This window comes from Mirounga angustirostris, unplaced genomic scaffold (assembly GCF_029215605.1).
Source record: "Mirounga angustirostris isolate CCGP_5_RB_7025 unplaced genomic scaffold, mMirAng1.0.hap1 SCAF_12, whole genome shotgun sequence".
Taxonomy (NCBI): Eukaryota; Metazoa; Chordata; class Mammalia; order Carnivora; family Phocidae; genus Mirounga; species Mirounga angustirostris.
The window spans coordinates 17,308,419-17,333,679 of NW_026991720.1; the positions used below are offsets into that span (position 1 = coordinate 17,308,419).

Genomic DNA, 25,261 nt, shown 5'->3' on the forward strand with positions numbered 1-25,261 from the left:
GTGTGTGTAATACTCTAGTTTCTTAAGGTGAAAGTACAAAAATCATTATTTTGAGGCCTTTCTACTTTTCCAGTACAGGTCTTTTAGTACTATAAATTTCTCTGTAAATACAGCTTTTGCTAAGGCTCCACAGAAGAGGATCCTTTCTTTCCTGTCAGTCATACAAAGCCTTTCTGACATTGTCATTTTTTTTGTCTGCTAAAATAAGAACTGTAAAGATACGTCTACAGGGATAAAGGATAAAGTTTAAACTCACAACTTCATTTCATATGCATTTTCCATACTTAGACTAAGTGGGGAAGGAAGATGCCACTTATTTTGATTCCAGAATATAGCTTTTTGACAAAGCCGTCTTACTGATTACTTACTACAAGCAATACTTTCTTTTCCGTGAAAAAAGCACCTATCCAGTTAATGCTCTCTGGTTAATATTAATAATGGAAAGGAAATATTAATAATGTAAGGAAAACTAGTTAACGTTTGAGAATCGCTGAAGCAGTATCTCCGTTTGCCTCAAAGCCTCTCACTTGTGCAGTTGTGAATAAAGGCTACAGAGGCACACCGAGTTGCCCTTACTATAAATTCGTTTCTGAATAGCAAGTATATTACATTAAATCATACCTTTGAATTTCAGCCATTATGCTGAAACCTGCCTTAACTCAATTTTGGATAGTCTTTTAGTGCTAGTGTCAGAAACTATGTTAAGTACTTTGCATGGAGTAGCTTAGTGATGCACTAAAACCTGTGAGGTCTAAGCGTTTTTATTCACATTTTACAGATGAGGAAACAGATTTGGAAAATAACCAGTCGAAGGTCCCACAAATTAGTAGTAGAGTTGGAGCTTCAACTTCATCTCCAGTGACTTTAAGCATGTTGTACACCTTTCTTCTATATCCATATAATGGCCATGGAATGATAGGGTTTTGAGCATCTTGATTCAGAATATGGCTTGATGAATTGACCAAACTAAGATAAGTGAATAGTAGTTAAGAAAGTAAGTTCCTTCAGACATGTTGTTACTCTAAAAATCTGAACTTTGCTTAAGAAAGATGGGCAAATACTGAATTGGAGGCAATATGAGTTTAGATCTCACTTGTTACTAAGCCACAGTAAAAAGTTAGTTAACTTCTTTTAGCTTCAGACTTTTCATTTATTAAGTGGAGATTTTCTCCTTTTAGGTTGGCTTAAAGATGAGAGCTTATGTGTCTAGCACAGTACCAAATCCATAGTGGCTGGTTGTATTGGTTATTGTTAGAATCTTCTCAATGAATGAAAACTTTTTTTGAGGCCTTGAGTTCATTCTCTAACATGACCCACTCCCCATCCATCACCAAGATTAAGTCCTATTCTTCTGATAAGTATTTGTACAGCATTGAGTTCCTTTCCTTTATAGCAGTTATATTTTGACATTGTTTAATTATGTGATTATTTGATTAATATCTGCCTCCCCACACAAGGTGGTTAGCTCCCTGCAATCAGAAACCACGTCTGATTTTGTTCACCTTTGTCTGTGTGCACCGTGCCTGCCATATAGCAGGGCTTTAATAAATGTTAAGTGAAGGAAATGATTCTTAGTAGCAATACTACTACCTTGTGATAATGATGTCTCCTTCCTTCGAAGTCATGATGCTTTTCCTTGAATTTCAATACATGTCCTGTGATCAGCATAAACTCTCAGTATGTGAACTTACAGTCTTCTGTGGCCACATCTTGACTTTATGCTGACTGAACTCCTTAGAAATAGAGCACAGTAACGTATTTCATGACAGTTAGCATTTTGTCTTTTGTCTTTAGTTTGACTAGTCATGATTGAATTACCTTCGTACAATGTGTGTGCTACTGTGCAGAATTTAATTTCAACTTCTTGTTTACTTATTTCACTTCGCAGAAAATGTAATTGTTTCATGAAACTCTTACGCCTTAAGAAGGGGAAAATACTGGGTATTTCATGTCCCATCTTCAGTCTACCATCCATCTAAATATCATTTTCATTTGGCTTCTCTTATAAGGGGGAAGATGTCAACCGGACACTAGAAGGTGGAAGGAAGCCTCTTCATTATGCAGCAGACTGTGGGCAGCTTGAAATCCTGGAATTTCTGCTGCTGAAAGGAGCAGATATTAATGTATGTAAAGAACATTCTCATCTTAGAAAAAAATCCTGTTGTATGCCTTGGGTAATTATTTTCTACAGACTTGTAAAATAAGAATATAGTCTGAAATTATACCAAATTTCCTGTAACTTAGAAATATATAACTGGAATTTTTTTTTTAAATAAGCAGCACAGACATTTTTTTTTTTTAAGATTTTATTTAGTTTTTTGACAGAGAGAGACACAGCGAGAGAGGGAACACAAGCAGGGGGAGTGGAGAGGGAGAAGCAGGCTTCCGGTAGAGCAGGGAGCCTGATGCAGGGCTCGATCCCAGGACCCTGGGATCATGACCTGAGCCAAGGGCAGACGCTTAACAACTGAGCCACCCAGGCGCCCCAACAAACAGACTTTTTAAAACTAACTATAGGTAACAAATTGCTGTCTTGCAGCGGAGGATAGGACTCTGCAGTGATAGGATAAATCCAAACTGCAGTTTTGGAGAAAGGTCAATAGGCAGAAGGTCAGACAGGAGCAGTCATCTCCTGCCTCTTGCCTTTTATAGCTTTTCAGAGTTTTGGACAAATGTTTAACCATGACAGCAAGTGCAATCCACTTTACACATTTCAGGGGACACCATGTCACCTGGCCCCATTGTGGCAGTCTTTTACCTCTTCAGCGGCTAATTTGTACCCACCTCTTCCCTTCCTAGACCTCACTGGCATTCCTACAATAGTGAGGAACTTGGGGCTCAAAAAGGTTAAATAGTACAGTAAGTGGCGGAGTCAAGGGCTGAGCTGAGGTCAAAGCCCTGCACCCTCTACTTCACTGCACTGATACCCAAGGAGATACGGCTTATGGGTTTGGGTCTTGGCAGCTCTCTAAATGGCAGGAAACTTGAGTAGGGAAACATTGATAATTCTCTAAATAAATCTAGAAAGAAGGGAGAAATGAAAAATAAAGTGGTTTTTTATCTCATTATTTCATAGGCTCCAGATAAACATCATATTACCCCTCTTCTGTCTGCTGTCTATGAAGGGCATGTTTCCTGTGTGAAATTGCTTCTGTCAAAGGTGAGGTCAACTGCTAATTGTTTAAGTTTTTATTTAAAATTCCACTTAGTTGATACACAGTGTAATATTAGCTTCAAGTGTACAATATAGCGATTCAACACTTGCATACAGTACCCGGTGCTCATCGCAACAAGTGCGCTCCTTCATCCCCATCACCTATTTCCCCCATCCTCCCCACTCTCCTCCCTTCTGGTAACCCATCAGTTTGTTCTCTATAGTTAAGAGTCTGTTTTCTTGGTTTGCCTTTTTTTTTCCCCCTTTGCTCGTTTTAGTTTTGTTTCTTAAATTCCACAAATGAGTGAAATCATATGGTATTTGTCTTTCTCTCATTGCACTTAGCATAATACTCTCTAACACCATCTATATTGTTGCAAATGGCAAGATTTAATTCTTTTTATGGCTAATATTCCTGTGTGGGTGTGTGTCTTCCTTATCCATTCTTCAGTTGATGGCTTGGGCTGTTTCCATAATTCGGCTATTACAGATAATGCCACTGTAAACATCGGGGTGTATCACTTTGAATTAAGTATTTTTGTATTCTTTGGGTAGATACCTAGTAGTGCAATTGCTGAATCATAGGGTAGTTGTATTTTTAACTTTTGAGGAACCTCCATATGGTTTTCTAGAGTGGCTGCACCAGTTTGCATTCCCACTAACAGTGTGCAAGGATTCCCATTTCTCCACATCCTCGCCAACAGCTGTTCCTTGTGTTGTTTTTTTTAGCCATTCTGACAGGTGTGAGGTGATATCTCCTTATAGTTTTGATTTACATTTCCCTGATGAAAAGATGTTTAACATCACCCATCATGTGTCTGTTGGCCATCTGGATGTCGTCTTTGGAAAAATGTCAGCTCATGGTCTTCCCATTTTTAGTCAGATTATTCGTTTTTGGGGTTTTAAGTTTTATAAGTTCTTCATATATTTTGGATACTGACTGATATTTATCAGTTAAGTCATTTGCAGATATCTTCTCCCATTCTGTAGGCTGCCTTTTAGTTTTGTTGATGGTTTCCTTTGCTGTGCAGAAGCTTTTTATTTTAATGTCCCAATAGTTTATTTTTGCTTTTGTTTCCCTTGTGTCAGGAGACATATCTAGAAAGTTGCTATGGCCAATGTCAAAGAAATTACTGCCTGTGTTCTCTTTTAGGATTTTTATGGTTTCAGGTCTCACATTTAGGTCTTTCATCCCTTTTGAATTGATTTTGTGTGTATGGTATAATAAAGTGGTCTGGTTTCTTTTGCATGTTACTGTCCAGTTTTCCCAACACCATTTGTTGAAGACACGGTCTTTTTCCCATTGGATATCCTCTCTTGCTTTGTTGAAGATTAATTGACCATATAGTTGTGGGTTCATTTCTGTGTTTTCTGTTCTGTTCCATCGATCTGTGTGTCTATTTGGGGGCCGGTACCATACTGTTTTGGTTACTACAGCTTTGTAATATAACGTGAAGTCTGGAATTGTGGATGCCTCCAGCTTTGTGTTTCTTTTTCAGTGTTTCTTTGGCTAATTGGGGTCTTTCGTGGTTCCATACAATTTTTAGGATTCTTTGTTATAGCTCTGTGAATAATGCTGTTGGTACTTTGATAGGGATTGCATTGAATGGGTAGATTGCTTTGGGTAGTATAGATATTTCAACAATATCTGTCCTTCCAGTCCATGAGCATGGGATGTTTTGCCATTTCTTTGTGTCATCTTCGGTTTCTTTCATCAGTTTTATAGCTTTCAGAGTACAGGTCTTTCACCTTTTCTGTTAGATTTATTCCTAGGTGTCCTATTATTTTTTTGATACTCAAATTGCTAATTTTTATTGTTTTTTCCATTGTTTATGCTAAGTATTTGGTTGGTCAGTTAAATTGTGTGTGGCATCAGGGACAGAAGACTAGAGGCAATATTTAAAATTGAGGTCTAGAACAAGTGTTATTCCAAATAGCTGGTCCACAAACTGTTACCAGTTCATGATGGGTAAGGAGCTTGGGCTAGAATCTAAATCAGTCAAGTCTCCTTCATCAAGAATATCTTGCTATGAAAAAAAGTTGGCTGAACTAAGCATTGTACTTAGTGACGTAGATAATGTCCTGTACTACTAATGGGCTACTCAAAGTATGGTCTGTGAACCTGGCACCTAGTATGAAATGTGTAAGCTTCATTTTCTGTAGTACATACCGAGTGAGATTATTAGGGGCTGTTTGCTGTAAATAAGGGCCCTCCAAGTCATCTGGTGTCTTGATATGCTTGGGGTCCTGGTAAGTTTGGAATTGCCTAGTGTTAACTCTTAGATGGAGTTCAGATTCCAGTCTCAACAAACCAGTCAGTTGCAATCATTCTAGCTGTATTAGATGGAACCTGCAAATGATGGAAGACAAATCTTTATAAAACAAGGCACCAATATTAATCCCAGGCTTATCATTTCACAGCATACTCTAGAAAGTCACTTGGGATTTTAAAATAAGTCCTGCCAAAGGAAGAAAGATACAGAAATTAAATGAGTAAATGTATATAAAGCATTTTGCCACAGTACCTGACACATAAATGATCAATAAATAGCTCTTATTTTAACTAAGACTGAAGAGGATTTTATGCTTCTCGGATTTAGAAAAAATTAGGAAAGAAGGTTAGCACGTTTGTCTCTTAACTCTTTATTGATAATTTTTTTAAAGATTGAAACTGTTCTGAAAGCAGTTCAGGTTCTCTAAAACTGGGTTTTTTCCCCATAGCTGCATGTTAAACACCATTACTGAATTTCTTTAAGTGTATGGTTGTCACTGGTTTGGGGTTGGGTTTTTATTTTGGGAGAGGGGGTATAAATCAACAGTAATTTTTAGATACTATACATTATACTAATATGAATGATGTGGTTCTCCCAAAGCTAAAACAAATGAAAATATTATTCTTGGCCACTGTAGTGGACCCAGAATCTGTGGTAGGATGTGCTCACAAAGATTTCTAGTCACTCTGTCTTACTCCTCCCCCACACCCATGAAAAGATTTTTTTTAAAGCTGACAGCTTCCGGAAGTCTTCCTTTTATCACTACTCTGTTTCCACTTGCCCCACCTGCCTTTGAGTCTGCCAGAATGCAAGGCTTGGTGGCTGACTCCCTTGCTATGGGAAGCTCAGAATAAAAAAAACCTTTTTTTCTCCTCAAAAAAAAAAAAAAAAAAAAGAAAGTACCTTCGAAAACTACTGGATCATTTCATCCCTGGGAGAATATTTTTGCTTACCATATTAAAAACTGGTTGTCACAGGCTACAAGTATTGATTTACAGTTTGTTAAAGATTTATGTAATTCCAGTATTTTATTAGTTAGAATTCTTTATATTGCATGTAACTAAACCCAGCTCAGATAGGCTTAAACAGTAAAGAGATCTTGTTGACTCACATAAGTACAGTTGCCGCACACCGCCTGACCCTGTGCTTAAGTCATATTACCAGGATCTGATTTCTCTTCGCTACTCAGCTCCGTTCCTCAGCATGGACTTAATTCCCCTGGCCTCAACCTGTCTGCTAAGTATATAGTAAAAGAAACAGTAATAATACCGTCTTATATATTTGAAAATTACTGAGTAAATCTTAAAAGTTCTCATCACAAGAAAAAAACTGGGAGGAGGCGATAGATGTTAACTTTATTGTGGTAATCATTTTGCAATATATGTATGTATCAAATCATAAACTAATACAAATTTTATGTCAATTACAGCCCAAAATACAAATTCATAAGTCAGAATAAAAGATAAAACAAGATTTGTTCCTCCACCTTTGATATGATTCTACCCATCTGTTTTGGTCTCTGAAAATAAAAACCTAATATAAACCTAGTTAAAAAAGCTAAAAAAGAATCCTTTTTAGCTTAGGCTCTGATCATTAAATGAGATGCTCCTAAGCAAAAAGAATCCTTTTTAGCTTAGGCTCTGATCATTAAATGAGATGCTCCTAAGCAGGCTCTTTCTTTTTAGCCCTATCGCAAGGCTCTGTATTTCTTTCTGATAAGCCTCTCTTTCCTCACAGGACAAAGCAATTATTGTTACGCTAGAGAAGTCCCAAATCATCGTTGGTAATCCTTATTTCCAAAGCATGTTGCTCCAGGTCATTGAGACATGACTGTAAGATTCCATTGTTAAAGAATCTTCTGCCTTGATCTGCATGTACATTAGGCCCTAATAGATTTTCTTAGAAGGGTCTCTGTAATTATATACACTGTTGCTACATTATTGATTGAGTTGTTTGACTTTTAACTAGCTTATTTTTTCTTTTATTTGTGTCTGAGCCTTGATTTTGGAAGCTAAGTGACATTCAGAGATGGCTCTGTTAATGGCAGATCAATTGTACCCATGCAGAGCTGTTATTTTAGATGAAAGGGTTTTTTTAACCTTTATGAAAGTGGCATAGTAAAATTTAGTTCTTTTTTTCAAAATTACTTTGATTTTTTATTATTGCATAAGCTTCTTTAATGGATACCCTACAGTTTTGTTAGCCAAATATTTGTTTTGGAAATTGATTGTGCTCTTCCAAAAATCCTTAGTTGCTAAAATAAGGCTGTTCCAGAGCACTTCGTTACAATCAATGTCTGTATTATGAAATCTGGTTCTGCCTTTTATCAAAAGTTTGAATCCTTATGGATTATTATGAATTCATTTTAAAAGTACTTAGTTTGAAAAGTTTACCAAATTGACATTTTTAATATATTATCCAGCTGGTATAGCGTTAGTATAGGAAAAAAGCCAAAGTAAACAAAGTTAAAAACTCAGTATGATTACAACTAATGGGGGTAAAAAGAAAAACCACAAAGACAAAGAGGGTAACTAGAATATTCAAAATCAAACTATGTGATATGCTAGATCACTTACTGGCCAAGTTTTTGTTTTCAATTTCATGCAATGGAAGATGAAGTTTATGACACAAGTGGGAATTAAAAACATTTAATTCATCTGTGGAGAACATAATATGTACTAAGCACTTTGTTTATATTATCTCCTTTAATTTCTGTCAACCCAAATACATAGGTATAATCATCTTCATATTATAGATAAGGAAACCATTTGGCTCAGGGAGGTTAAGTATCTACCAAACGTCAAAGTGAGATTTGTTCCAGAATTATGGCTCCTAAGTCCATGTTCTTTCCCTAGCAGAATTATAGTCAGGGACAGTTATGAGAAATGAAACACGTTTATTTCTGTAGGTAAAAGTTATTTGGCCTGATTTTTTTTTTTTTTTTTGAGCTAGTGATTTTTTTAAAAAGATGAATACATGTGGAACTTCCACTTCAAGATTGAGGTATGAACACATGCCATGGTATCCCCTTTCTGCCCTCCTATGACAGAAAAGTGGTTTTTAAAATGAATGAATCAATACTTGCTTTGAAATATAAGAAGCGGTTCATTAGAGAAGAAATTGTAATGAATCCTGAGACACAGAAAGCAGAGGGGATGGGGTTGAAGAAGAAAACATTCCCCAAGATGAGCAAAAGAGTTTTGTTAGAAAAGGTAGGAGCTGATCCAAGGCTGTTCCAAGCCCAGAAGTGGTCAGCACCCTGAGTAACAAGTGAAGATTGGGATGCACTTCAGGAAGAAACAAATTAAACCCAAAGAGAGAAACTGAGATGCAAGAAGGATTATAACCAAGAAATGAGTATGTGAATAAATCTAAATGAATATTAAAATACAAAACAAACACTAAAGTAAAAAAAAATAACCTACTATAGATTGTTAAATAACAACCTATAAGATGAAAAGAAGTACATGAAAAACATTATGTAAAACTGGGGAGAAGAGACAAGGGAAAGGACACACGTGAAACAGGTTAAAATGCAGGGTCAAGAAGCATCCTGGGAAATGTAGCAGCAGCAGAGGAGGAAGAAGCCCAAGCAAGAGTGTGAAACCGACTTCTGTGATAGAGAAGTGGACAAACTAGAACAAGTACTGAAATCTGTATGGAATCACAGAAAACCTGAATAGCCAAGGCAGTCTTGAGAAAGAAAAAACTGGAGGCATCACAACTCCTGATTTCAAGATATATACTACAAAGCTATAATGAAACAGTATGTCAGAAATACATACATTCTGTTCAATGCAACGGAACAAACCCATGCTTAATATGGTCAGTAAATCTATGACCAAGGAGGCAAGAATATACAATGAGGAAAAGTCTTTAATAAATGATGACAAGAAAACTGCACAATTACAAACAAAAGAGTAAAACTGGACCACTTTTACATCAAGTGCAAAGAATAAACTCAAACTGGAGTAAAGACCTGAAAGTGAGACCTAAAATAAATTTCCCAGAAAAAAAAAATAGTAATCTCTTTGACATTGGCCTTAGCAACATTTTTCTAAGGGAAACAAAAATAAACAGAACTACACCAAAATAAAAAGCCTTTGCACAGTGAAAGACCCTATTAACAAAATGAAAAGGCAGCCTACCAAATGAGAGATTTACAAATAATATGTTCAGTAAGGGGTTAATATCCAAATTATATAAACCTACAACTCAACACCAAAAACACCCAAATAATCAAATAGACATTTTCCCAAAGAACACATATAGATGGCCAAGAGGCACATGAAAGGATGCTCAACATTACTAATCATTAGAGAAAGTAAATCAAAGCCACAATGAGATAAGAATACCTTATACCAGTCAGAATGGCTAGTATCAAAAAGATAAGGAATAACAAGTGTTGTCAAGGACATGGAAAAAAATAACTGTTGTGCACTGTTGGTGGGAATGTAAATCAATACAGCCATTGTAGAAAACAGTATGGAGGTTTCTTAGAAAAATTAAAAACAGAAATACCATACAATCCAATAATTCCACTACTGGGTATTTACCCAGAGAAGAGTAAAACACTAATACGGAAAGGTATGTGCACTTCCATGTTTACTGCAGCATTATTTAGAATAGCCAAGATATGGAAGCAGTCTAGTGTCCATAGATAGATGAAATACACACACACACACACACACACGTGTGCGCGCTATGGAATATTACTCAGCCATAAAAAGGAAAGAAATCTTGCCATTTGCAACAACATGGACAGATCTAGAGGGTATAATGGTAAGTGAAATCAGAGAAAGACAAATACCATATGATTCTACTTATGTGGAATCTAAGAAGCAAAACAAAAAGCATAAACAGACCCATAATTACAGAGAACAAACTGGTGGTTGTCAGAGGGGACGGGGTAGGAGGATGGGCAAAATGGGTGAAGGGGAATCAGAGTACAAGCTTCCAGTTATGGAACGTATACGTCATGGGGATGAAAGGTACAGCAAAGGAATATAGTCAGTGGCATTGTGATAGGGTTGTATGGTGACAGATGGTAGCTACACTTGCAGTGAGCAAACCATGACGTATAGAGTTGTCCGATAACTGTTGTGTACCTGAAACTCATGGAACATTGTGTGTCAACTATAATTTTAAAAAGCTGCCATAGACGTACAGAAATGACAAGCATGGCTGCATTCCAGTAAAACTTCACTTACAGAAACAAACATCTGGGTCATAGTTTGCAGATTCCTCTTCTAGCTCATGAATAGTTTGAAATTTATAGCACACATCGTCTTAAAACTCTAACCCTCAGTGGGAAAATGATCTTTCCTAAGTGATGCAAGTTGAGAATGTATCTTATCATTCTGGATGCTTTTATTCACCTGTGCTAATGCTTGCTTGTTGAAAAGTTTTATTATCAATTAATGCAGCCAAACAAGAGCTTATAGGACAGTGATCTGGAATTTTCATTGTTTATTACTGAACTGATCTTCCTAAAATCTCATCTGCCTGAATAATAGCATCGTTTCATGAACACATTACTTAGAAGAGAGTTAATCACGGTATGATACTCTTGAATTGTATTATTAGCCAGTGGACTCTCATAAGTCCAAAATTCATTTCTTTTTCCCAGCTACATGTATTTTGGTATATGTGTAATTTGTTTTAAATCTAGTTTGTCAGTTGAGATACAGTTCTTTGAAAGTTTGCCTGTAGCATTAATACACTATCATGTTAAACATTTCCTATATTGTTAGGATATGTATTATCTAACTTAAATCAACATTTCTATATGAATACTAAAATTCCTTATAATTTATGTAATGCCTTATAATTTATATAATTGATAATTGGATTTTAAGAAGTATCCTTGTTTCCTAATCCTAAGAAAAACCACTTCTAAATAAACCAGTGTGGGGAAAAGGGAAATATTTAAATGTTTACTTCTACTCCTCTTTTAAAGATGTTACGTTTGCTATAATTTAGAATGTAGACAAGGTAAAACTGTGTCATCCACTCTGGTGTGTGTTCATATTCTGTCCCTATATAAGTACATACTGCTATTAAAAATGACCACTCAACTTCCTGTGAGAATGAGAATTCTTTTAAACAAATAGAAAAAGTTGGTACTCTGGCATGTGAGAATGAAAATCTTGTGAATTGAAAATTTAATCCAAGTTTTAAAACATGCTAATTACTGTTTTCCTAGATTAACAAACCTCCAGCATACTTCAGTTGTTATTATACATGGTCATTTGTTATTAGTGGTGTTTAGCACATTAGGCTGTATCTGAGACGAAGAAATCCAAAGAAACTTGGGCTTTTTTTGTTTTCCATTGTTTCTCTGCTTCACTGTGTCAAAGAAGTTCCCTCCTTAGCAAGTCTACTATAACCGTGTGACAAATAGGGGACCACTGATTGTGCAGCACTAATTATGGTGACTCCTAGCTGTTTCAGACAACTCTACGTTGCCTGCTCCTGTGTGAGTAGGATAATGTGAGATACCTTCCTTTTATAAAAAGGAAGTGAAACTATTAATGTTTAATGTACAATTGCTCTAAAGAGTAAAAAATACTAAACAGTTTAAGAAAATTTAGAGGACCATCTTATAACATCGATGTTTTTGCTAAATATATATATATATAAAAGATTTTATTTATTTATTTGACAGAGAGAGAGACAGCGAGAGAGGGAACACAAGTGGGGGGAGTGGGAGAGCGAGAAGCAGGCTTCCCACTGAGCAGGGAGCCCAATGTGGGGCTCGATCCCAGGACCCTGGGATCATGACCTGAGCTGAAGGCAAACGCTTAACGACTGAGCCACCCAGGCGCCCTCTGCTAAACATATTTGTGTTATATTTAAAAAATCAAGCAGCCAGTTAATGATAAAAACCAAATACCCTTCTCAAATAGCAACATCGTCAAATTCTGAAAGTGTCTGTGGTACAGATTTTGCTGCTTGAATGGAGAATCCAGTGGATAAGATCCAGAGATTGGGAAGTCACCCTTCTCAGCATAAACAAGTACATGCTTGCAGGTAGAACCATTTTTCACTCTAATTACTCCCTACCCCACCCCAATAAAACCTAGACAGCTTTCCATACTCTCAAGCACAGATTTTATGATTGCTCAGAACCCCGAAGTTCTGTTCCATTTAACATAGGCAAGTCTGGTTTTAAAAATGTTTTAGGACAGGTGACTCTCAAAGAACTCAGCAGTGTCTTTCTGAATTGCTTTAAGGAGGAACTGCACTGTCAGAATTAATACAGCCACAAATCTTACCACCTCAGTAATGAAGCCAATTGTTACACTCTTTAAATGTTTCCCAAATCTCAGACACAGATAAGCCCATTGTAAACTCCTTGTTTTTACCCATTTAGATCTTTTAGTCTGCAATCTTATTAAATAGTTTTTGTCATGACATATACGGGGGGCTGTGGTGCCACACCAACCCCCCCCCCCCAACTTTAGTTCTCGGTTCTGCTTCTTAATAGCTCTGTGGTTTTGAGCAAGTTCCTTACCATGTAAGCCTAGGAAGTTTTCTCTTCTGCAGCAACAAGCCAGCACAGTAGTCCCCCCCGCCCCCCCCCCCCCCCATCCAGAGTTGTGCATTTCACGGTGTCAGTTACCCTTGGTCAGCCACAGTCCAGATTCAGATGATCCTCCTCCTGACTATCCTCAGGTCAGTAGTAGCCTAATGCTATGTGGCCATGCCTACATCATTCACCCCACTGCACCTCATCGTGTCAGCGTTTTATCATCTCATACCGCCACATTTCAAATGAGAAACCTGCAACTCACTCTTCATTTCCCTTGAACACTTAAAGGCCACTGTAGGGTTATTAATTGGCCCAATTTCATACTGTGTCTCAGGGAATAGGGAGGCTGGAGGAGAGGGAGAGAGGGAACTGGCCAGTCAGTGGAACAGTCAGAATACGCATGTCATGTATCGATTAAGTTCACCATCTTATATGGGTACAGTTCGTGGTGCCCCAAAACAATTACAGCGGGAACATCAAAGATCACAGATCACCAAAATGTAAAATGAAGAAAGTTTGAAATATTGCAAGAATTACCAAAATGTGACACAGAGACATGAAACGAGCAAATACTATTGGAAAAATGGCACTGATAGGTTTGTTTGATCCCGGGTTCCCACAAACCTTCCATTTGTTAAAATATGTATCTGTGAAGTGCAGTAAAGCGAAGCACATTAAAAGGAGGTATGCCTGTACTTACCACACTGAATTATGTTTGCATTCGTGATCCTTTCCCTTGTCCTCTCTAGGTTGTGAAAATATGCAGAGAACCAGCCTCTTGTTCTCTTTAATTCCCCAGAATAGGAGTTGACAGACAATTTCTGTAAAGGACCAAATAATAAATATTTTAGGCCTTGCAGGTCACATGGTCTCTGTTACAACTGCTCACCTCTGCTGTTGTAGCAGAAAAGCAGCCATAAACAATATGTAAAAAAAAAAAAAAGATGACTGTGTTCTAGTAAAACAATCAAAACTATGTCTAGCACTTAATAGAAACTTTATAAATGTTGAATACTCTTAGGAATTGGTTTCTGTAACAATGTTTTTAGCTTGAAAGTGTTCAACAGATGACACATTGTATACATAATTGTATAAGGTTCTTCATTTTCCTGTAGGAGGCACAAAAATGTTGAGTATACCTAAGTTAATAAATTCTAGAATCTGAGTCTCACCCTAACATTTTTAGGGGAAAAGCCATAGGTCAGTTTTAACTAAAGACAGCATGGAACACAAGATGTACAGTCAGAAAGCTCTAGTTTCTTTAACTTGCTGACTGACTTTGGGCAAATTTCTTAACCTCTCTGAGCTTAAGTTAAATCTCTATTAAAACAGAGAACAGGGGCACCTGGGTGGCTCAGTTGGTTGGGCGTCTGCCTTCAGCTCAGGTCATGATCCCGGGGTCCTGGGATCAAGCCCCTCATCGGGCTCCCTGCTCCATGGGGAGTCTGCTTCTCCCTCTGCCCCTCTCTCCCACGCCTGCTCTTTCTCTCTCTCAAAAATAAAATCTTAAAAAAAAAAAAAGTGCCTACTTTACAGGGCAGCTGTGAGAATAAAACGAGATGATGATATATCTATAGTATTAGGTTAAAAACCAAAAACTATAAAATTTAAGAAACATAACATTCACTGTGTTGACTACTGCATTAGATTCTTTGGGGTACCCAGAAATATTATCTCTTGTATCAATATGTAAATTAAATGTGCTGTTAAATCCTGTACCAGTAAATAACATTACACAACATATGTAAATGTAGGTATTTGAATAATTTTTTTAGTGTTACTGTTTTTAGTAGATTCCAAAACTGAATTGTATAACTTTTATGGTAATGGTAGTATTTTAAATGTATACTCAATTGAAAGTTCCCAGGTTCGGAACACTTTATCATACTACCATGGAACTGTAAACAGATGCCCCAAATCATGAGATAATGGAGTTCTTAATGAGCAGTTTCTCGACTGTTCTAAAATGCATAGGGATTCAAAATAAATATTTTGCAGTTTTCTTTCTAACAGTGATTTGGTATGTGTATACACAAGATGGTAGAAAAGGTAGTTTTTCCTTTTAACGTGGTGGATATGTATGATCACCAAGGGTAAGATTGATGTTAATAATATTCATCTGCACTGTGACCCACGTATAAAATTTTGTTGAGCATCTGCCATATACCAGGTATCATCCTACGTGTTAAAAGTACAGAGATGAATATAACAAGACCCTTGCCCTCGTGGATCCCAGCCTAATTTGGGGGAGACAGGTCTTTTAATGTAATTACAGACTATGGTAACTGCCTTAAGAGAAATAGAGCTCAGCTGTAACAAAAACTCCTCCTACAGTGATTTAAACAAGAAAGTGACTCAGAACAAGATGCCTGAGGTGTGCAGTCCAAGGCTGGGCAGCTGGCTGTGCTGTGTCATCAACATCCCACACTCCCTTCTCTTCCCCAGGCCTTATGGTCACAAGATGACTGCCGAACCTCCCGGCATTGTGTCTGTGTTTTGTGTAGGAACAAAAGGAAAGAGCTAAGGACTCTGCCCTCCCGGGGCTTTATTGAAGAAGGAAAGCCCTTCGTGGGAGAGGCCAAATTTGTGTCAGATGGCCATCTGTAGCTCTACAGGAGTCTGGGGATCCTATTTCTTCTCAACCCCTGAAGCAGAGGAAGTCAAGTCTAGTAGAGGGAGACAGGTACATAAAACCAGTACATTAAAGTGTTATGGCTGCTGTGGCAGGAATTTATATGTGACACAGTAGGGATTTGAAGGAAGAGGTCAAGTGTGGTCCTGGAGGTCAAGGGGATGATGTTATAAATAAGGATGCCATTACAACTTCAGGCAGTGCAATTCATAAAGCAGTTGACACCTGAGCTGAATCTTAGAAACTTGTGTCCAGGAATCCAATAGAGAATTGGGAGACCATTCTAAACAGAAGCAACAATGTTAGAAAAGTCACAGGGACAAAGAGAAGCCATGATGCATTAGGGTAAGATAAAAAAAAGACTCTCCACAGCTACAACATACACTAGAAAGGATTTAGCAAGAACTATGACTAGACAGGTAAATAGTGAGCAGATGATGCATTTGTCATACTATTTATCTTCATTCTCTTCTGTTAGGATGCCATTAAGGTTTTTTGGTAGGTGGGTAGTATGATCAGACTTGGATTTTAACAAACATCACCCAAATAGACGTATGAAATCTGAATTGAAATGGTGTAAGAAGTGAAAAAAGAGGTGTGCCTGGGTGGCTCGGTCAGTTAAACGCTGCCTTTGGCTCAGGTCATGACCCCAGAATCCTGGGATCAAGCCCCATGTTGGGCTCCCCACTCAGCAGGGAGTCCACTTCTCCCTCTGCCCCTCCCCCCACTTGTGCTCTCTCTCACACCCCCATAAATAAAATCTTTTTTGAAAAAGTGAGAAAAGATAGGAAATTATTGAATTAGGATCTCTGTGTAAAAATCCTGAGCTAAGAAAGTAATGGTAGCAAGGACAGCTGAGAAATGTTAAGAATAGTCTGGTCTAAAGACTTGGTGACTGATAATGTGGGAAGTAAACAAAAACTGCGTGGTGTCTGCACATTTCCTGGAAGATGGTGGTGGTGTTTACCATAATAGAAAATACTGAAAAAGGAACAAGTCTGTAGGAAAAGATTATGGTGGAAGCAAATGTAGAAGATAGCCAGCTTGAGCCAGACGATGGGGACAATAAAATGGGAAAAGGACCTAGATCCTTAAATGACCTTATAGGATAAAACCACCCTACCAACCTTAATACTCTTAGCACTACTGTTTGAGAGAATAATTTATATTGTTAAAACATACATAATACCCAAAATAATCAGCTAAGTCAGTGCAGTCCCTATCAAAATTCCAATGGCATTTTCACAGATACAGAAGAAACAATTCCCAGCTTTATATGTGGAACCACAGAAGATTCCAAATAGTCAAAGCAGTCTTGAGAAAGAAAAACAAAGCTGGATGCATCACACTTCATGATTTCAAAACCTATTACAAAGCTTATACTAATTAAAACAGTAATGTGTTAGCATAAAAACAGACACAGATGAGTAGGACAGAACAGAGCACCCAGAAATAAACCCCCATCTATATGGTCAACTCATTTATAACACAGGAACCAAGAATGTACAGTGGGAAAATGACAGCCTCTTCAATAAATGGTGTTGGGAAAACTGGACAGCCACATGTAAAAGAATGAAACTGGACAACTATCTTACACCTTACATAAAAATCAACTAAAAATGGATTAAAGACTTGAACATAAGACCTGAAAACAGTAATATTCCTAGAAGAAAACATAGGGGTTAAGCTCCTTAACATCTGTGTTGGCAGTGTCTTTTTGGATTTGACACCAAAAGCAAAGACAAGAAAAGCAAAAATAAGTAGGTGGGACTACATCAAACAAAAAGCCTCTGTACGACAAAGGAAATTAACAAAATTAAAAGACAACCAATGTAATGAGAGAAGGGTTTGCAAATCTAGTATATAGGGGGTTAATATCCATAATATATAAAGAACTACAACTCAGTAGAGGAAAAAACACAATCTGATTATTAAAATACAGGTAGAGGACCTGAACATTTTCCCAAAGACCACGTACAGATGGCCAACTGGGTAAAGGTGCTTCCCTAATCATCAGGGAAATGCAAATCAAAACCACAATGAGATATCACCTCTCACCTGTTAGAATGGCTGTCATCAAAAAGACAAGACATAACCAATGTTGGTGAGGATATGAAGAAAAGGGAACCCTGTTGGTGAGAATCTAAATTGATGTAACCACCATGGAAAACAGTATGGAGTTCCCTGAAAAAAAATTAAAAATATGACCCAGCAATTCCACTTCTGGGTATTTATCTGAAGGAAATGAGATCACCGTCTTGAGAAGACGTCTGCAGCCCCATGTTCAATGCAGCATTATCAGCAGTAGCCAAGACATGCAAACAACCTGAGTGTCCATCAACAGATGGATAAAGAAAATGTGTATAATACACATGCACGTGTGCACACACACAGGAATATTATTCAGGCATTAAAAAAAGGAAATTCTGCCATTTGCAACAACATAGATGGGTCTTCAGGGCATTATGCTAAGTGAAATGAGAGACAGACCAACACTATAATGTCGCTTATATGTGGAATCTTTAAATACACACACACACACACACACACACTGAACTCATAGATACAGTGAACAGATTGGTGGTTGTCAGAGGTGGGGGGCGTTGGGGGATGGACAAAATGAGTGAAGGTGGTCAAAAGATACACACTTAACAGTTGAAAGATAAAGAGAGTCCTGGGGATGTAATACCGTGGTGACTTTGAGGGATAAAAAAGAATCAAACAGAGACGTTCTTACAGAACAGAATATAAAAGTTGATCTTGACAAAATAGAAAAGCTGGCAAGAAGTACAGGAAGTGATGGGAGGGTAGAGAAAGTATCTTATAGAGGGATGAGGTACTGTCAGAACTGATGGAACAAGAAATAAAGGTTTAAATAACGATCATTTAAATTTATAGAGAAACAAACTGGTATTTTAAATACAAGAAATGGGACAGTCTGGGGAAGAAGGTGGTAATGAGCTAAAGCCTCATCCATATAGCAGGAAGTAAGAAGATAATATCTAAACTTAATAATGCACATAGTAACATGAGTATATTATTTAGAGCTATGAAAATAATCACTAGAATTAAAAACAAATGATTAAAGATGGTTTCCTCAAGGAAGGGGTGAAGCCAAATATACTGATTTATATAAACTTGTTAGTAACTGCATCAAGTACTAAAAAATGATTTTAATATTCTTATCCATATTAATAAAACTGGTTCATCGTTTTCAGAATTGGTTTGACTTTGTTAGATTTCTACATATTTTCTTTTTAATGCTATTATAAATAGAACTGTTTTCTCAGTTTCATTTTTGAAATTCGACCATTGAACTTTTTATCTTATGAAATGCCCCTCTTGTTGGTAATACTGGTTTATCTTTTCTGTTGTCTGATAGTCACCCTAGTTCTCCTAGGGTTACTCATTTATTTTTAAAAGAAATACGTGTATATGCATATTTAGAACAAAAGAGGAGACAAACACTAAAATGTTAATAAAAGTATCTGACCTATATAGAATTATATGAGTTTTGTGGGGCTTTTGTGTATCTTGAGTTCTGTGATACATCTATTAAAATTAGGGGGGAAAAGTGACTTAATGTAAATCAGCTAGATTTTTGTTGTTTTTGCTACAGATGGCAGCAATTGACTCTTAACAGGTAGAAAAAGGAATTTTTCAAGATACTGGGACTAGTCATAGAACCAATAGGACAGCTGGAGGACCAGGCTCAGAAGAGGGAGGAGCTCTGGAAGCTACAGGCCTCAAGGTAGCAGAAACTCCTCAGCCGTCTCGTCTAGTTCATGCCACAGGAATAAATGAACTCTTTTTGTTCTCTATCAAGATTCAAAATCCAGAAGTGAGAGTCCTGCCTGAGTCAAATAAATCTTTGACACTTGATGAGGAAAATACATGGCACTTTCAGTTACATGGTCCCAGGACTCCACACAGTGGGACCAAAGAACCCCCAAAATGAAATTAGGTTGCTATTATCAAAAGAAGGGAAATGAATTCTGACAGCTAAAAAGCAAGCAATGTTCACTAAAATACTCAACTTTTTGTTAGTGCAGAATTATAGTTTATAATGCTAGTCATAAAAGCAGTGATCAAATAAATGGTTTTGAATACAATGATCCCAGTTATTGTCCCACATCCCATAGAGGACTCACCACACTGAAGTTCTCCCTCACAGATTTCTCTCCTACTTGACTATGAGTTGCCTGTGTTCCATGAAGCAGTTAAATTCAATTAGAAAATGAAGAAATAGAGATCTTTATAATCATATAGAAGACTTTGTAATAATGTAGCACTTCCTAGGATGTTATCTTCTTGGTTTACCTAATCATCTTGTGCTTACTCCTCAAGACTCAGCTCAAGCACTGCCTCATTCAGAAGCCTTTCTCCCTTACATCCTCCTATTGCGTCCCATTCTGGCTAAGAGACCTCTCATCCATGCGCATGACACTATTATTCTCATCCACCTCTGTCATATTGGATCATTTGTCTGTCTCCCACACTAGCCAGACTGGCAGACTGTCTTGTTTTTCTTTGATTCTCCAGCTCCTTACACAGTGTCTACACATTCACTAAACACTTGCTGAATGATTGAATGAGTCTGCCGGAGCAAAGGAGTAAGGCGAACGTTCTGTCTAGAACCCAGTGTGTATAAAGACATGGCACATGGGATGTGAGCGTGATGAGAAGTTCCGTAGGATTAGAGCAGAGAGAGGTTAATGGGAGAAGAGACTGGTGAGTTTGACTAGAGTTGGTCTTTAAAGGACTATTTATATCAAGTTTAGAGAATTCTGTAGGCCTGAGAACAGTGGAGATGTGGCCAGGGGAGGAGGGCAGGACACTAGAGGCTGTTGGATGGCTAAACACTGGTTGGGGCTGGAACTAGGCAAAGAGAACCCTCAGGTGGGAGCACATTCAGCTCCCAGACGCTAGGCACTTTCTAGGGACTGGGAATGCAGTAGTAAGTAACACAGAGATGTTCCCCCGGAGCTTCGTTCTAGTAAAGACAGATAAAGACAACAGATAGACACAAAGCTGTATGTACACGTTCGCAAAACTGAAACGCCACATTGCAAGTAAAATCTTCCGGAATCACACTGTCCAGGTAAAGCTTTGGAGTAGGCCGGAGAGGCTCTCTCTTGCGTACAGAAGGGAACCTCCTTTTACAGCCCCCATGGCAAGCATTTACTGCTCAGTTTTTGTATGTACAGTGACCAGTATTACACAGCCTTAACTTGTCTCAAGTAAGCGGTTTGTAAGCTCTGAACTGTAGAAATACGATTGTAGTATTTATGCACTCTCCACAGGTGTTGCAAAGAAATAACGGTCACAGTAATACTTTCTTCTTTAGCAAAAGTGATTTTCCCCATTTCATATTACACATAGGGATAATCTTTTCTAAAGCTTAATTGAATGCATGATAGTATAAATGAAAGGCAGTCCTTGCCTATATTATTGGCAAGTTGCGTTTGTAGCTTACAGTTTCTAGTGCCTGAAAAACAGTCTGGCATTTTTACGACTTCGTCTACAACCTTGCCAGATGTTTGGGGTTTCTTTTCAGTTGAAGGGAGCCCATTAGTCTTGATTCTCGACACACACATTAGACGCCTCTGCACGTGATGGCGGACTCCTTCAGTATTAATGGCTATTTCCTCTCTTTTCAGGGTGCTGATAAGACCGTGAAAGGTCCAGATGGACTAACTGCCTTGGAAGCCACTGACAACCAGGCAATCAAAGCCCTTCTTCAGTGATGGACGGATGGGCTGCCAGCTCTGGAAGAAGGGCTCTCCCGTGGCCTCACACTGCTGCCTGTCTGTCTGTCACTCTCTAGCTGCCAGCTTCTTCAGCTAAATACTTTAACAGGGGTGAGGGGAGAGAGAAATTCATAACCAGTCAGACCACCAGAAAAAAAACCTGTTTGGGAAGAGAGGAAAAAAACTGTGATCAGGCTTTTACTGGGACTCCTGATCAAGTCTGCCTCTTTTCCATTTCCAACAAAATACACAGCTTATGCCCAAGGGAGAGCAAAGACAAACCATAGCAGTACCATTTGACCCTTTCAGCTCCCTAGCTAGTTTATTCATGAGATCATGTCGAGGGCCTGATCCTACCGAGGCCAGCTCTCCGAGGGTGGTAGCCGTAACTGTGAGCAGCGGCGGCTGCTGGGACCTAACTCTGGGTGCTGAGATAAGCAATCAGCTCTAGCCTTCTGCCTTAAGACGCACTCTCCTGGGGGCCTCCTGGCATAGTTAAGAGCGCTGCCCGTGGTCGGCGACCAAATCTTCCCTCAGCGACTTTCAGCTTTACGTGAGAGCTCAGTTAAGGTGAGGGGGCACACTCCTAAATTGCTGGATGACTCAACTTTGGATTTCCTCTCCCCTTTCACATGGATTTCATGTATCTTTAGATAAAACTGACTAGTTTTATTTATAAAACCTTAAATTTTGGAAGCCTACAGGAGAAATCATTCCAGTGTGCGTATTTTTTTCTCCTCTAGATTCAGACGTTTATATAACATTGAAACACTTTCAGACTCCTGCTAGTAGTAAAAGGGGATTTAAACATAGAATCATAGCCATAGCCTGTTAGTATCCTCTAGAGAACAGTTGTCTTAGTACCTATGGATTTTCTTCATTTGCTCTTTGAATGGATTGGCCTCGGTTATGTTTGGAGAATCAAGGAACATTCTTTGGAAATCCTCTCTCAGACCCACCTTGGATGCTGATTACTTACCGCACCAAAGCTATCACTGGGGTGAGATTTACGGTCTGGACAAATTGAGCCCTGTCCCTTCAAAAGTTTGCTCGTTACCAGGTTTCCCCAACTTGTCGATAGGCTTCTGCTGAACATATGCCAACCCATCTGCATAACCTATTTTTGTTTCTTTACTAAACCATGCATCACATTAAGTGTGACCCCTTCGAAATGTATTCTGTCTTAAAATACGGTGCCCTACAAGGGGTGTTCTGACCTGCAGGAAATATTTAGACACATGTTCAGATGTTTATTTCATGAGCAGTACAATGAATTAAAACATACACCCTTAAATTTGCTATTTCACATTTAAAATACTCCTTTGACTTGCCATCCATAAAAGCTTGCTAAAAATATTAGGGTTTTTCCTTAGGCAAATCATGCAATAATTGAATGTACCTCAAATTTTTAAAGGGGGGGTTGGGTTAGGGGCTTGTATTCAGATTGTGGATAACAAAGAATTATGATTTTTTAAGGCAATGTAGCATTCTAAAACAGGGTTAAACTAGTATCAAAAGTAGCCAGCTAATAACAAATCTTACTGATCGGTTTGTTATGGTGTGGGTTTATGCGTGTGTGTGCGTGCGCGAGTGTGTGTGTGTGTATTTTTCCCCATGAATCTTTTTTTTTTTTTTTAATCCTGTGGCTTTTTGCTTACAACTAGCCTAACCCTGTAATTTTCCTGCATCCAAGAAAACAATCACAAACAAAATGGTGGTTTAAATACTTTGATATATTTGGCTAATAATTCTGCTGTCTTAGTGCAGATTAGAGTTGGATTAGAAGTCAGTAAACAGTACTTTATTACATCACTGAATGGAAACAGAGCTATCCTCATTGAAGACGGAGGGCACTTTATCAGTCTGTATGTTGGTAGCAACAAGGTGTTTCTATATTTTCGTTTTCACCTCTTGGCTTGGATTTTTACCTTTCCTTTCAAACTGTTGTGTTGCAGTTGGCTATTGCAGAGAGTGCACTGTCCTATCATTCCTGAACTTGGTCTGCTTTCCACAGTCACCTGGTGGAGAAGCCACGTGATTCTTTGTACAGTTCATCCCGCTGTTCCTTGTATTGCAGTAGAGGCTACTTCGCCTTCCCTCTTTCTCAGCCATTTTGTAAGCCCCAGAATTATGGGGCGATTGCTTGAGAAAATAACGTAAACATAGAATAGACTGGCCGAGATGGTTTACAATTTCTGTTTTTTTTTAACTAGGTTATTTATAATGTATTTCCGAACCACTTGGCAGAGAAATTCACAACACTTAATGTTCATTTTTTGAGTAAAGGAAGCTAAAAACATGTCTGCTTTTTGGTACTACATGCATTAGTGAAGGGTTAAGTAAGTTTTGTTCTCCACTGAATATTTAACATCTCAGAAAAAATCTTGCATGTTCTGTAGTTTTTGTATCAAGTCAGTCATTTTGTATGCACTCTTTCAAGTAAAAACAGGCGGTTTACCTGTTTACGTTAGTATCCTAACAAATGCCGCCCCCTTGCAGCTTCAGACTGGCATCTGTATACTTAGAGTTCAAACACAGCACCCAAGAATACCCAAGTGGTTCTTCTCGGCATAGCTCACCTACACCCAGCGGGGCACAAAGGAGAGGTAGGTGGGTACAGTGTGAGCAAGCTGCAAGTAAGGCCCTTTACTCATTGATTTCTTTCCCCCCCGATAATGGATCTTAAATCTAGATGTACCGACTTTTTTTTCCTAAAACCTCAACGGAGCTGCTCTTTACTTCCATGCAATATTGTGTACTCGATTGTGTATAGAAGAAGCTGGTGAGAGTGCCCTCCTATATAAGCAATTGCAGTGTTTTGCATGCAAAATTTTAAGAATTTAAATCATCCTGATTCTATTTTGTAAATGGAGAAACAATCATATCTTTCTAAGCAGTAATGGAGGAAGACTAGTGCTTTGTGCATTTTGATATATTTGAGTTCATTTTTTCCATCATGTAATACTTTTGACACAATTGGGTTTCTCATATGATCCTAGTTCATGTACATCCGAATGCTAAATAATACCGTGTTTCAGTTTTGTGTTGCAAGAACAAATGGAATAAACTTGAATTGTGCTACAAGGAACGTGTCGGCAGCTTTTCCTCCCTCAGCTCCTGCGGCCTTCCTTTCCAAACCCTTTTCTCACAGCTTGACCTAGCCTCTGGTGGACTCCAGCTTTGGGTTCATCCAAATTTCCCTTCGTAACCCAATTCTAGGAAAAAATAAGTGGAAAGGAAATAAGACAGGAAAGATTTAATTGAAATAAACTGTACTACTCCTCATCTGGAAGTTTTGCTTTTGTATCGGTCTCCTGATACAGACTGGTTCACTTACGAACGTTCAGTAATCCTGGCTTCCTAAAAGCAAGGGCTAGCCAGCGTATCCTGGAGCATCCGGGTCAGAATCATGGGCAGCCGCTCAGATCTTTCCTATGTCAACTGAGGCTGCTGCACATCCCGAGGTTCACGTTTGCCCAACGTACTTGACCATGAGCGCTCTTTTAGAGTGTAGTTTTCAGAACAACAGTTTTCTGATTGAACATTAAATCACTTTGAACCTCAAAATCTGAACCAGATTATATTCAGCTTGATTCTGTTGTAATCTTGTCAACAACCTAAGACAACTGTGTATTTTTCTTTTGAAATGGCCTATGAATAATATGTGCAGATGCGCAGTAAAAGAGAGCAAAAGCTATCTTTCAGGACCTTCATGTTGCCAACCAAGGTTTAAGCATGGGGTAGCATGTAGGGGTGGATGTGAGTCTTCACAGGAGATTTTTTGATCAATGAAACTTCCATTTTAAGAATTGGGGTCTTATCAGGGGTTCCTGGGTGGCTCAGCTGCTTAAGTGTCTGACTCTTGATTTCAGCTCAGGTCATGATCTCAGGGTCCTGGGATGGAGCCCGCATCCAGCT

The 25,261-nt window shown here is 38.3% G+C and overlaps 1 protein-coding gene and 1 long non-coding RNA gene across 2 annotated transcripts in view; one reads left to right on the forward strand and one right to left on the reverse strand.

Annotated features, from left to right (window-relative positions):
- MTPN (myotrophin) overlaps positions 1-24,427 on the forward strand; it is a 56,268-nt gene extending 31,841 nt beyond the window's left edge. Inside the window, exons 2-4 of the mRNA XM_045864209.2 lie at positions 2,010-2,123; positions 3,077-3,160; positions 21,254-24,427. Of these exons, the coding sequence (XP_045720165.1) occupies positions 2,010-2,123; positions 3,077-3,160; positions 21,254-21,340 (285 nt within the window). The 3' untranslated portion in view covers positions 21,341-24,427. The remainder of the gene's footprint in view (positions 1-2,009; positions 2,124-3,076; positions 3,161-21,253) is intronic.
- The window catches only part of LOC135362057 (uncharacterized), a 161,989-nt gene continuing 142,095 nt past the window's right edge, over positions 5,368-25,261 (reverse strand). Inside the window, exons 4-5 of the long non-coding RNA XR_010406352.1 lie at positions 13,662-13,782; positions 5,368-5,504 (exon numbers count right to left, since the gene is read on the reverse strand). This is a non-coding gene — a long non-coding RNA (uncharacterized LOC135362057). The remainder of the gene's footprint in view (positions 5,505-13,661; positions 13,783-25,261) is intronic.